Below are 11,924 nucleotides of genomic sequence, written 5' to 3'. Positions count from 1 at the left end.
GAGTGCACACACACGCACTTGCACCCTGGTCCCTGTCCCCGATGTGCGCACACACGCCCGTGCACCCCCTGCTCCGATCCCCCGGATGCGCACACATGTGCACACATCCCAGCCCCTGTCCCCCGGGTGCGTACACTCGCCCGTGCGCCCCCGGCTCCGATCCCCAGTGTGCGCACACGTGCACAACATCCCCGGCTCAGTTCCCCGCGCGCGCACCGCCGCGTCCTGGGCCAGGCCCTCCTCTCCATCCCCGGTCGGCGCGCGCACACACGCGGGCACGCGCAGGCGCAGCCCATCCCCTCGGAGCTCGAGCGCGGGCCTCCAGGCGGGAGGGGGAGGGGGAGGGGGGATGGGGGAGGGGAGGGGGAGGAGGAGGAGGAGGGAGCCGAAGGCGCGAAAAGGCGCGCAGGCGCGCTGCGGGAGCCGGGCCGCCGCCCACGTCACCGCGCCGCGCACGTCACGCCGCCCGACGCTCGCAGGGTGAGCCCCGCGCCCCGGCGCCTCGGCAGGGCAGGGACCCCGGCCGAGCGCCGCCGGGACCGCCGCCTTCCGCCCGTCCGCGTGTGCGCGCCGGGTGTCCGCGCGCCGACCGCCCGCCAGGTGCGGCGGGCCGGGGTCCCGGAGGGGCGCGCGCGCTCAGCGCCCGCGGACCCCGCCGCCCCCCGCCCCCGCGCCGCGTGCGCCGACCTGGTCCCCGCGCGCCGAGGGCCGCCGCGTGGGCGCCCAGGTGACCGGCCCAGCGGGGTCGCGGGCCGGGGTCCCGGGCGGGGCCTGCGGGCGGCCTCCAGGCGGAGCGGCGCGCGCGTCCGCGTCCGCGCCCGGCGGGGGTCGGAGCGGGGCGGGTCCGAGCGCGCTGGGTCTGGGGCGCGGGGTCCGGGCGGCGCCGGGCCCACCTGCCCGCCGACTGCCGGTTCCGGCGCGCGGGGGGCGCTCGCGGGTGGCGGCCGCGGCCTAGTGACAGGCCGGAGGCCGGGACCCCGGAAGCCCACCTGTCAGAGTTACCGGTCGGCCGGTGGTCGCGGGTGGGCCGGGAGCGCCCGTGGGGAGCGCGTGTGCGCGGGGCCGCGGGGCCAGGCTTATCCGCGCTGGGTCTTTGTGCGCGTCGGGGAGGCCGGGCGGGCATCCTGGTGGCGGACGGGCTTCCCTGCCTGGGATGACTTTAAAGTCCCCAGGGTAGGGGGCATTTCTGGGCCGCGCGCGCTCTGGGGACGGGGTGTGAGGGTTTGGAAAGGAAGGCGCCTGGTACCCGGAGGGGCAGTGGGGACGGCGGTGGTGCTGGGGGAACGTTGGTGTTACTTCTTATTTCATCCTTACTCATTCCTCGTTTTCCTTTCCTCTTACCAGAAAAACCATTTTTCTTCTCTGGAGGGTGAACGTTTATAGCATCGATTTCACGGATCTGGTAACATGGCAAAAGATGTAAGTATGTTTGCTTCCTGCTGGACAGACGTTTGCCTAGTGCTGTGGTCTTGGTAGGTTCCCACTTTGTTTCAGAATGACCACACATAAACTACAGGAGAGTTGATTTTCAGGCTTTTAAAGCACATGAAACAAGGTAAAGGTGAAAAGGATGGAAGAAACCCACAGCTTGTGTGGAGCCGTGCGCTGGCCTCTGCCTGGGCTTTGCGGGCCTGAACACCGGGCGGTAAGCTCCGTTATGTGGCTCAGTCGCAGCCCAGTTTCTGGGTCTTTGCCGACGGTTAACTTGTAAATCAATCATGCCTTTGTGGGAGGACACCCTGAGTGCATGAGGGCTGGGCCCGGCCCTGGGCTGTGCCCTGAGCACCTGCTTTGTGTACCACGTGGGAAGTTAGTTCAGCTTCGATCCATAAAGCGCTAAGCACTGGTTTTGGCAACTCTTTTTCTCAGAAAAAGTGAAATTTGGTGATGAACAAAATGTGGTAAAAAATTCTACTTTAGCTTTATATTTGTCATGAAGCTATAGAAAATAGTAATTTTTTTTCACATTTTGCAAGAAATAGGCTTTTAGGCCCCCAAATATATTTTATGGGCCGTGTAGCCCTGTACTACCCTTGGTAATAGTTAAGTTAACTGAAACCCCAGCTCTGTTCTTCAGTGTTTCTCAGAACGTGCTGTTCTGTGAACATTAGGGAAAAGAGGCCGTGGACTTATTTCACTCATTAATTGCACGGAAGTACAGCCCGAGACACAGCTGGAGGCATAAAATGTGTCTGTATCTGTGGGACCACATAACAGGTGTGAAGCCCTCCCGCCAGCGTGTGTGGACTCGGGTGCCCCTGTGTGGTGTCTGTGGGTGTGAGTGTATCATCTCTGACGGCTGAAGGCCGTGCCCGCTTCTCTGCTACGTTCGCCCCAGAGATGCGGGCCGGGCGGCAGGCGTGCAGTAAGGGCGCTGCGGTGCCGGGGCTGGTGTTTGGGGGCCGAGTTTCTTGCCCTCCTGTGTGAACCCCCGGAGGAGAGCCCTCTTTCCCCTCCCGGGCGTCTGGGGGAAGTAAAGACGGACGGTCACGGCCCCGGGCCCGGCCGCAGGAGGAGGACTGCTGAGCGGCCTCTTCCGATGGTCCCTTCTGGAGACACAGCCCCGCAAAGCGCGGGCAGCCCGGTGGCTGGGTGGAGTGATGCAGGACCATCCTTTGCGACGTGAGTAGGTGACACCGACCGTGGAGGTCGGTCCCGTGGTGATACCGGCCTGGGGAGTTGCAGGTGAAGTGGCCTTGCCTGTGCTGAGCTGGGGGCCGTCAGGTGTGCTGGAACCAGGTCTCGCTGGGGTTGGGGGTCGGTGGGCTGGAGGCCACGGCCGGGTCAGGGCTTGGCCCGTGTCCCGCTGCCTGAGTCTTAAGGAGGGTGTGACGTTTGAGCCTGGGAAGCCGACTGTGGCAGCCAGCGGTGACTTAAGCAGTGGGGCCTCAGTGTGGTCTCCGGTGTAGGATTGAAGCCCCTTGAGTTGAAGGGGGTGGTGGGCTGGACTCCAGCTCGGCAGAGCTCTGGGGGCTCCGTGGGGGCCTGTTGGGGCGCAGGGGGGTTGGAGGGGGCTGGGACGGGGCAGCGTGCGCCGTCCCCCTGCGGGTGGGCCGGTCTCCCGGGCACACCTGCATCTTCTCCAGCCTGTCGTAGGTGCGTCCGGCCCAGGGTCCTGCCCCGCTGGGCCGAGGGCCCCTGCGCACTGCCGGCCTCGCTCGGGGTTTGGGGTTTGCCGGAGCTCTGATGGTGACCCCGGCGGTGAGGGTGGGGCAGAGTTGGGGAGGAAGCGGCGCGTTTCCCCTGAACCCCGGAGGGTGGGGATGGGGATGGGGAGGAGGGGGAGGGGGAAGGGGAAGGGGAGGAGGGCGAGGAGGGCACAGGCCGGTGGTGCCTGAGGCTGAGCTGCCTGCCCGCCGTGGGGCTTCTGTTCCTAGTGCACGGAGAAGTTAAGTCTTTGTGTGTTTTTCTAAAAGGCATCTGGACAGAACACTGTCGTTCCCACGTTTAACCATTTTCCGGCGATACGTGAAAAGAAGCCTGGTGGCTTGGTGGTTCGCCACCACCTTTCCCTTTGGAAAGTGGGTCTCCGCGCCGTCCTTAACTTCCCTGGCCCCTTCGTTGCTCCCGGGACCCTCGGCCCTCGTGTGCGGGACTCACACCAGAGCTCAGGGACTGTCCTTAATGTGCACGTGGCGGTGTTGCCACGATTTCCTGCGGCGAGGCCCGTGGGTCGGAGGCGCGCAGGTCGAAGGTGGTGGCGACGCTGTTGGCGGCGCTGTCCTGGGGCTGCCTGTTCCCTCCCGCATGGGGACTTGTCACCCTGCTGAGTGAAAATGCAGTTCATTGGTTATTGATTTATGAAGCTGGGTATCTGTGGGTTTTATTTTGTGCCTCCGGTCCCGTGACACACATCCTGATGGGAGGGTTTCCAGTGCCCAGGACGCTCCTGCGGTGAATGTAGGCGTGGAAGGAAATGTGAAAACTGTCACCGTCAGAGATGTCTCATTGTACTAAAGATTGCAGTTGTGTGAAGTAGAGAGTAGATGGCGTCTGGCGTTGTGCATGTGTGTGTGTGTGTGTGTTTCCTGAGCGTGTTTCCTGAGCATGTGTGTGTAGGGGGCCGAGTGTGTGCATGGTGTGTGTGTGTGCATGTGTGTTTCCTGAGCGTGTGCGTGTAGGGGGCCGAGCGTGTGCGTGTGTGCGCGTGTGCACGTGTGTGTGTGTGCTGAGCGTGTGCTGAGCGTTGCACGTGCTAAATGTGTGGTGCACGCGTGTCCCTGCCTGGGCTGCCTCCCCTTCTGGTCTGTGGCCCTGATGAGTGTTTTGGTGCCATTGGCCTTTGGAAGACTGTGGGTTTGAGATAAAGGGCGTGTGTAGCGGCTGTAGTTGTTCTAGAACTGGACCGGAGGGACCGCAGGGAGAGAGCCTGTGACTCAGGGCCCCCCCCCCTTGCCGTCGGAGTGACCCTCGGAAGGAGGACACGGGGCTAACGTCCCCACTGGGAGGACCAGTCCTCATCCAGTGTCACGAAGGTTTGGAAAGAGCAGGCAGGGGGTGGTCGATTTGTGAAATCTCAGGCCTGCTTTTGCGGAGATGTTCCTGGGACCCTCCCCTCCCTTCCCTGCTTCAGGTTGGGACCAGAGGGCAGGTGAGCCGCGCTTCGGCCCCAGCAGTCCCGGGAGGGCCTGTGAGTTGCCGTCAGGGCTCGGGGGCCTCACCGTGGAGCTGCTCTGTGGTCGCACTTTGCGTTCCGTGAGTTTATGGAAGAATCCCTGGATTGTGTTATTGAGGGCAGGAGACCGAAGAAACACGCGTGGAATCTAAGCTTGGGAGGGATGCGTAACAAGGCCTGGTTTAATGAGCTTGTCTCAAAACACACGTCCTAAGTGCTGTTTCCCAGGCCTGGGCCTCGGCGATGAGATTCGGGCCGCGGAAGGGGACCTGGGGTGGCGGGGCCGGCCGTGTCTCTCAGGCCGTGAGGTGAGAGCCCGCCGGGCGCTGACGGCGCTTCTCTTCCCGCTTGAGACACGAGCGAGAGAGCTCAGCCCGCTCCGGCGAAAGCGGCGAAGCCAGCACTGCTGTGCTTATTTCTCGGCGGGCTTTTCCTGTTTCGGAATTACCTTTTTTCTCCACGGAATGAAACTGGAGAAACTCTGAGACCGTGTGACGAGCAGGACGTTATGCCGGGGTCAGCAGTGCCGCCCTGGACCCCGCGGCTGTGTCGCACCTGGTGTAAAATGCCGTCTGTCTCCTGGTACAGCCAGGGTGCTTTCTCAGCACTGCTCCTCGGCAAGCGAGTCATCCCCAGGGTGCGCTGTGGACCAGGAAGCCCTCCTGGGGCTTGGTACCCAGCCTGACGCGCATCGTCACCCCCCAGGGGACGTTTTCCGCACACAGTCACTTGCTTGAAGCTCTTGTCTTTGGTGTTGAGCAAGTCACGTTTTTCTTCAGCGTAGAGCAACTGGGGGGTTCTCGCTCGGACGCCAGCCCTGGCTTCTCCTCCTGTGGTTCTGTGCTGTTTGTCGAGGGGGGCTGGGCCTCGGGGGGAGCAGGGATGGGCCGCAGCCCTGGGTCACTCCTGGCGTGAGGGCCAGACCTCTGCAGTGTGGCGCCGCGTTGGCCCAGGTGGAGGTGGGACTCGCCCCGGCCGCTCTGCTCAGACGGGCACGGCCGGTACGGAGTCTGTCTACACTGCGCGGGCCTGGACGGGAGCCGGCCGGTGGTGGCTCCACGGCCGTGGCGCTGTCTGGGCCCGGAGCAGATGTGCTGCGCGTGATTTCGAGGGTCCAGGATGAAGTTGGACTTCTTTCTCTCAGCCTCTGTTGTTTGAGCTCAGGACTCTGTCCATCAAGGTCCTGTATTCACAGGATCCAGGTTTTAAGGGGATTCTGGTTTGACAATGAAACCCCTGGGCCTCCCTTGGGCCCTGAAACGCAGCACCTCCTGACACCTGTACCCCGGTGTCCCGACAGATGACTTCGTGTCACCGAGGGCCCAAGACAGGGACACGGAGCACTCGCTGGATGATACCCGGGGTGGGATTCCGCCTGTGGACCAGGCCACCGGCCATGCAGCTCTGCCCTCTGCCTCCCTGTCCAGTCGCAGGTGACAGACTTGCCGGCCCCTCCTGGTCCATCCCGCAGAGGACTCGCCACCCCGGGGGTTCTCGGTGGCAGCCGTGAGTTTGTCTTTGCTGGTTGACGTTGCACCAGCAGGCTTTTCTGTCACAAACCTTGGGTTTTCCTTTTAGCAGAAGTTACACAAGGAACAAGTGTGAATTACTGAAAAAGTTCAAGGAATGTTTCTCGTGATCGTAAACGCAATGTTAGTTGTGCCAGAGTTGGAAAGCTCCAGGAAAATGAAAAGAAGAGAATGAAGCCATCTGCCAGCCAGCATCTGAGAGGGATTGTTGGGGGTTTGTAGTTTATTCCTGTTGGATCTTCACTTAGTCGTACATAGCAAAGGTGTATTTTACCCACGTGTGAACGTTCTGTGCGTCCCACGTCTACCCCGTCCACGTCCATGTACTGTCGCCGTTTCCCCCAGTCAGGGTTTCTTTTCTCCTGTGTCATCTTTAGCAGCTGTGCGTTTATTTGACATGTTGGGGAATCGTAGGTGGTCAGTTGCTGAAAAAGTGACCTAAAATGGGAAATAATAAAAAATGATACATTCCTAAACTCATCTTGTAAAATTCAAACACATACGCTCGCCCTCCCAGCCCCCTCGCTGTAGAGCGAAGGCCCTTTCTTGGCGAACGGGTCCAGCGATTCGCGTTTCTTGCATAAACCATAGCCCATAAGGCCCAGCTTTGATTTCTGCAGGATGGAGGGAGGACGTAGAGGACGTTTAAAGACGCTGAATGCGACCTAGATTGTTTGCAGTTTTTTCCACGCATTTAATAACAAATATAAGCGGCACAAGTGGGCACTTCGAAGTGAACACAGCCGAGTGGTGGCCTGACGCGCGGGTCTTCGGAGGGTCCCGAAGGGGTGGGGCTGGGTTAACTCGGCAGAGCCCCTCCGCTGTGTCCCCCGTGCCCAGGCCCCAGCCGTGGGGATTCTGGTGGCTTCCAGTTCAGTCTTCTCACGTTTGCACAAATCCACAGTGATAACCCAGGACGGATTCCTGGCAGTGTAATTGCGTGTGGACGCTCACACACGTGTGCGCCGTGCCTGAGGCGTCCTCAGATGACTTCCCGGGGCGGGCGTGCCGGGTCGCATCTACTCCCATCAGGTTGTCGGAGCCCATTTTAACCGCCCGTTTTCAACACCAAGTTTGAGAATTTAAAAACCCACAAACTTGCTCCATTTGATGGGTGAGGTTTTAAATTGCGTTGTTTTAGTTTGCATTTTTTGATTCAGAGGTTGAATATTTTCCTTTTAAAACATCATGTTTCATTGTGAATTGAACATGCCCTGTGCTGCATCCTCCATTCGGGCGTCGATTTCCTGTTGATTTGCATCCACTCCAGAAACTAAGGATGTTCGTGAAAGCTTTGTCGTCATTTCACAGCAAAACGTTAAGATTTGGTTTTTCTGTCGTCAGCACGAGTGGCAAATATACCATCATTTCAGGCTACACCATGGAGAACACACCAGAGTTCACACCTGGAAGTTTCATGTTAAGAACAGGTAGTTTCCAGGTGTCTGAACGTTCTTGCTTCCCTGTCGTCCGGTGCAGTGTGACCGAGGCCGGCACGGGTCTGTGTTCCTGCCCCTCTGGGGCCGTGGTCTCGGCCTCAGCTGTTACACGATGGCTGGTTCTCTGCTTCCTGGTCTTGGTGACTTGAGTACCTGGCGTGGGTCTTATCTTTATGTTGTTTCATTTGCATTTCAGAAAAATCAGGGTTTGAGTGAAAATGTCTTATGCTGAATCGATGGCATCTAGATCTGATCAGAGCTCTGGGGGTGAACACCCACTAGCGCAGCTGAGGGGACCAGGCCACCAGAATCGGGGTGCAGGGGCCACAGGCTGCCGGAGATGGGGTGCGGGGGCCCCAGGCCACCAGAATCGGGGTGCAGGGGCCACAGGCTGCCGGAGATGGGGTGCGGGGGCCCCAGGCCCCCAGAATCGGGGTGCAGGGGCCACAGGCTGCCGGAGATGGGGTGCAGGGGGCCCAGGCCCCCAGAATCGGGGTGCAGGGGGGCCACAGGCTGCCGGAGATGGGGTGCGGGGGCCGCAGGCCACCAGAACCGGGGTGCAGGGGGCCACAGGCTGCCGGAGATGGGGTGCGGGGGCCCCAGGCCACCAGAACCGGGGTGCAGGGGCCACAGGCTGCCGGAGATGGGGTGCAGGGGCCCCAGGCCACCAGAATCGGGGTGCAGGGGCCACAGGCTGCCGGAGATGGGGTGCAGGGGGCCCAGGCCACCAGAATCGGGGTGCAGGGGCCACAGGCTGCCAGAGATGGGGTGCAGGGGCCCCAGGCCACCAGAATCGGGGTGCAGGGGGGCCCCTGCCTCTCCTCCTGTGCAGCCTCCTCCCCCTGGCTGCAGTGTGGACGTGCCCGTGGGTTGTGGGCAGCAGGGACTTGTTGGGGGGAAGGGCCTGCTGCACTGGGTCGGGGGACGGGGTTCCCCTTGAGGGGCTGCGGCCGGCCACAGTGGGTAGGAGAGCAGACGAGGGGCAAACCCAGCACAGGCTTCGGGGGCTTTGGGGAAGGGGAGAAGCCCGCCCATTGGGTCAGCCTTTCTGGTCCTAAAGAACCTGAAATCATGTTCCCCTGGGGGCGACTTGCTGATGGGCGGGGTCCTAGTCTCCGTCGCCTGGCAGGGGGTGCAGCAGGGCTAGCCCCTGCAGATCTGCTACAGAAAGGCCAGAAAGCAGGACGTAAGCAGGTATTTAGAAGTTGTCTTGGAGCCGTGTCACGTTTTCTTAGGGCAGTCTTGCGTTTGCGCCTGTTGTGGAGTGAATTTGATGTTCTTCTGGCCGTGATGAGTGAGGCTGGTCAGATCATGGGTTAGAGGCCGCATCCTTCTAGGGCGGGTGAGGCTGGGAACGGGGCTCCCGGGTCTGACGGGAGACCCAGGACCTGGTGTTGGGGGCTGGGGAGTGGGGTGGCACCTGCTCTGGTGGGTGGAAGGTGATGGTTTAAACGATCTGCGTGGCGCTGGGTGCAGCTTGGGGGCGGAGTGGGGGGAAGCGCTCCTTCACACGTGGGTCTCTGGGGGCGTGGGGGCTCTGATGCCCTACAGGAGGCCCTGGAGCCCTGGCATTTCCGAGCCGGGCGTCAGGGCCCCTAAGGAGGAAGGAGAAGACGCGGGCTGGGCTGTGCCCTGCCTCCCGGTTGTGTGCCCCTCAGGGACAGTGGCCAGCATCCCGGCAGGGGGTCAGGGTCTCACTTGAACTCTGCAGCCTCACCCCGGTTCCTGGCCCCGCCTGCCTCACCTGCGTCCCCCGATCCCTGGAGCCCGCTGGGCCTTGTGAGTGTGACCCCCACTGGTGACGGGCCCTGGGCCTGGTGCGGGAAGTGTTGGCGCTCGCCGGCCGTCTCCTCTCCAGACCTGTGGCCGATGCTGCCCTGCCTGTGGCTCAGGCCACTCGCTGTGGCCGTGGCCGCAGTGGCTCTGGCTGCCACCTGGTTTCCTCTCCGTGGATGCTGGGGGGGGTCCTGGGGGGGGGGTCCCAGCCTCTGGATCCTCTGTTGAGGAAGCGGCAGTAGCGTTATGTTTCGCCCAGTTACGGAAGTAGAGGGTTTATTTAAAAATCCATGGGGAGTCGGAAAGAAAGTTAAGAGTCATCTGAAATCGCAGTGCAGGGTGGCCTTGCTGTTAGATTTTGCAGATTGTTTTGGGAATAACTTACACGTCCGTTACATGGCTTTGCATAAATGTTCTCGGACGTTCTGTTCCTGCTGTTTTTCTCCACGGGTTTGTCCCGGACGCTTTCATGTTGGTAAATATGAACGTGGATGATTAGAGGAGGCTTCGTGGGCCACCTCAAATGTGTGCAGGGGTGGAGGGGCCGTCAGCACGGCCCCGCATCCCTGTCGCGTCCCGAGTGACTCGGTTCAGGGCTGTCCCACCGTCCTGCCTCCCCTGGGACTGGTTACACTCCTACTGTCGTGGCATCAAACGTTCCAGGACGTGTCTCTCGAAGGCGAGAACCGTTTACACCTGAAACTTGTATGATGTTGTACGTCAGCTGTACCTCAAAAAATAATGCAAACAAGTAAAGAAGAGAAATACCCCAAACACTGAACGGTGATTCCCGAGTGCCTCCCCGTTGGTCCCGGACCCGGAGGGACTCTGCCACCGGGACCCCGTGCGGTGTTTCACGTGGCCGTGGCCCTGGGTCCTCACCCGTTCAGGCAGCTCCCCCTGCACCGCCTTGCTAGCGCCAGGGGCTGGTCTCACCTGTTTTGTGTTGTTTGTGGCAGGAGCTGGATCTGAGGTTCCAGGCACAGCCTCCCGAGCTGTGCTCTCCACCTGGAGTCTTTCTTCACGTGATGAACCTCAGCCCTTGCCCTGGTGCTCCGGCCTCCTTGGTTCATAGTGTCTCCGTGGTGGCCCTTCCGTGGCAGGTGGCTGTGGTCAGCTCCGTAGCAGGTCACCCAGAGTCTAGGGACCTGGAGAGCAGTGTTGTCACCCGTGGCGTCTGCAGCAGGAGCACGGCACCCAAAGGTGTCCTCGATGGTCCCCGAGGCCCCCAGGGGCTGCTTGTCACCCTCACATCCTGAGAGCAAGTGAGGGGGCCGAGAAGACAGAGGGAGACAGAGACAGAGAGATGGGGAGAGACAGAGACGGACACAAGACACAGGTGGGAGGGGCGGTGAGCCAGCGGGCAGGCGACTTGGCCCCTTGTGACCTGCCTTGGCCTTTGCAGATTTGGCCGCTAGGTCAGGCCGCACTCGGGGGAGGGGACTGGGCAGGGCGCGAAGCCCCGCAGGCGGGGGCCTGGCTCGCTCACAGGGTGCGTGTCCCTCGGCGAGGCGGGCAGTGTTCTTCGGGGTCCGTTTCCTTTTACGTTAGGGCTGCTCCTGTGACCGCTGTGGTGGAAGGACCTAATATTTCGCTTGCACGCGCGTCAGTGCTGTTGTTCAGGATGCTGTGGACTAGGTTTTCTAATGATTTCCACGAGGGCCAGTGATGATGGATTTTGTCTTTTTGTCTTGTCACCGTGACAGCACTGATGCGCTGGGTGTGCCCGTGCGGCTCGGGGAGTGCCACAGCCTTTCAGGATGAGTCAGGAGGTGGTTATTGAGGTGAGGGGTGCGTGCCTGCAAACTGGCTCCCTCAGCCCTCCCTCCTGCCCCGCCCCGAGCCCCCTGCTCACAGCCTCCCCGGTGGGCGGGCCCTGGGGTGTGCGGAATCCTCGAGGTCCAGTGAAGTAGGCCGGGAGGTGATGCGGAGGCAGATGGGGGTGGTGGGGGGAGATGCCGCAGGGCTCGGCCAGGTCACGCCTCCTGGGGGCATGTGATGAGCGGGGGGGGGGGGGGGGGGCGGGGGAGCGGGGGGGGGGCGGGGGGGCGGGGCCCACTTTGCATTTCTCAAGCCTGGAGCGTGGTGGTGGCGGCACTAGGAAGGTTTGCTAGTTTAAGTAAAGTAGTTGTCAACTTTTCAGCTTTCGTTCTTAATTGGTTCAGCTCTTTCTAGCAGCATTACGTGTTTTGGGGACACGTGTTTTACCGTTATTGCTACTGTGAATGGGATAGCTTTACCTACTAAAATTGAGTAACCAACTTTTTCTATTAAATACGAACACAAAAGGCTGAATATGGTTTTTCTAAGAAAAATTAAGGTTAGTTATGGCAAATGAGTGCCTTTGTTGTTGGTTTACATGTAATGGATTTAGCAGCATGGTATTTCCGTAGAGGAAGCCAGGTTTGCATCTTAAATATCAAGATTTTGTCAGAAAGAAAGTCCAGAGCACTTACGTTCCAATTAACTGCAATTTCAGAAATACCTCTTAAAGGTAGAGCGCCACCTGTGTTTTGATGCTTGTTGTCAAGGCCCTGAGGTCGTAGCCTCTGGGCTGCGAGGTGC

At 60.7% G+C, this 11,924-nt stretch overlaps 1 protein-coding gene across 7 annotated transcripts in view; it reads left to right on the top strand.

The window, feature by feature from the left end:
• Nucleotides 1–465: 465 nt before the first annotated feature.
• TFDP1 (transcription factor Dp-1) overlaps nucleotides 466–11,924 on the top strand; it is a 31,236-nt gene continuing 19,777 nt past the window's right edge. For 5 of the 7 annotated variants that reach the window (XR_009697524.1, XM_061170874.1, XM_061170875.1 and 2 more), the window contains exons 1-2: nucleotides 491–600; nucleotides 1,345–1,419. Coding sequence is in view for 6 of the 7 variants with exons in the window: in XM_061170874.1 (XP_061026857.1) it covers nucleotides 1,408–1,419 (12 nt within the window). In the remaining variant the exon portion in view is untranslated. The other 2 variants (XM_061170872.1, XM_061170873.1) reach the window with 2 other exon arrangements.

Source organism: Eubalaena glacialis, chromosome 16 (genome assembly GCF_028564815.1).
Source record: "Eubalaena glacialis isolate mEubGla1 chromosome 16, mEubGla1.1.hap2.+ XY, whole genome shotgun sequence".
Lineage (NCBI taxonomy): Eukaryota > Metazoa > Chordata > Mammalia > Artiodactyla > Balaenidae > Eubalaena > Eubalaena glacialis.
This window is presented reverse-complemented; position numbering and strand designations above follow the sequence as displayed.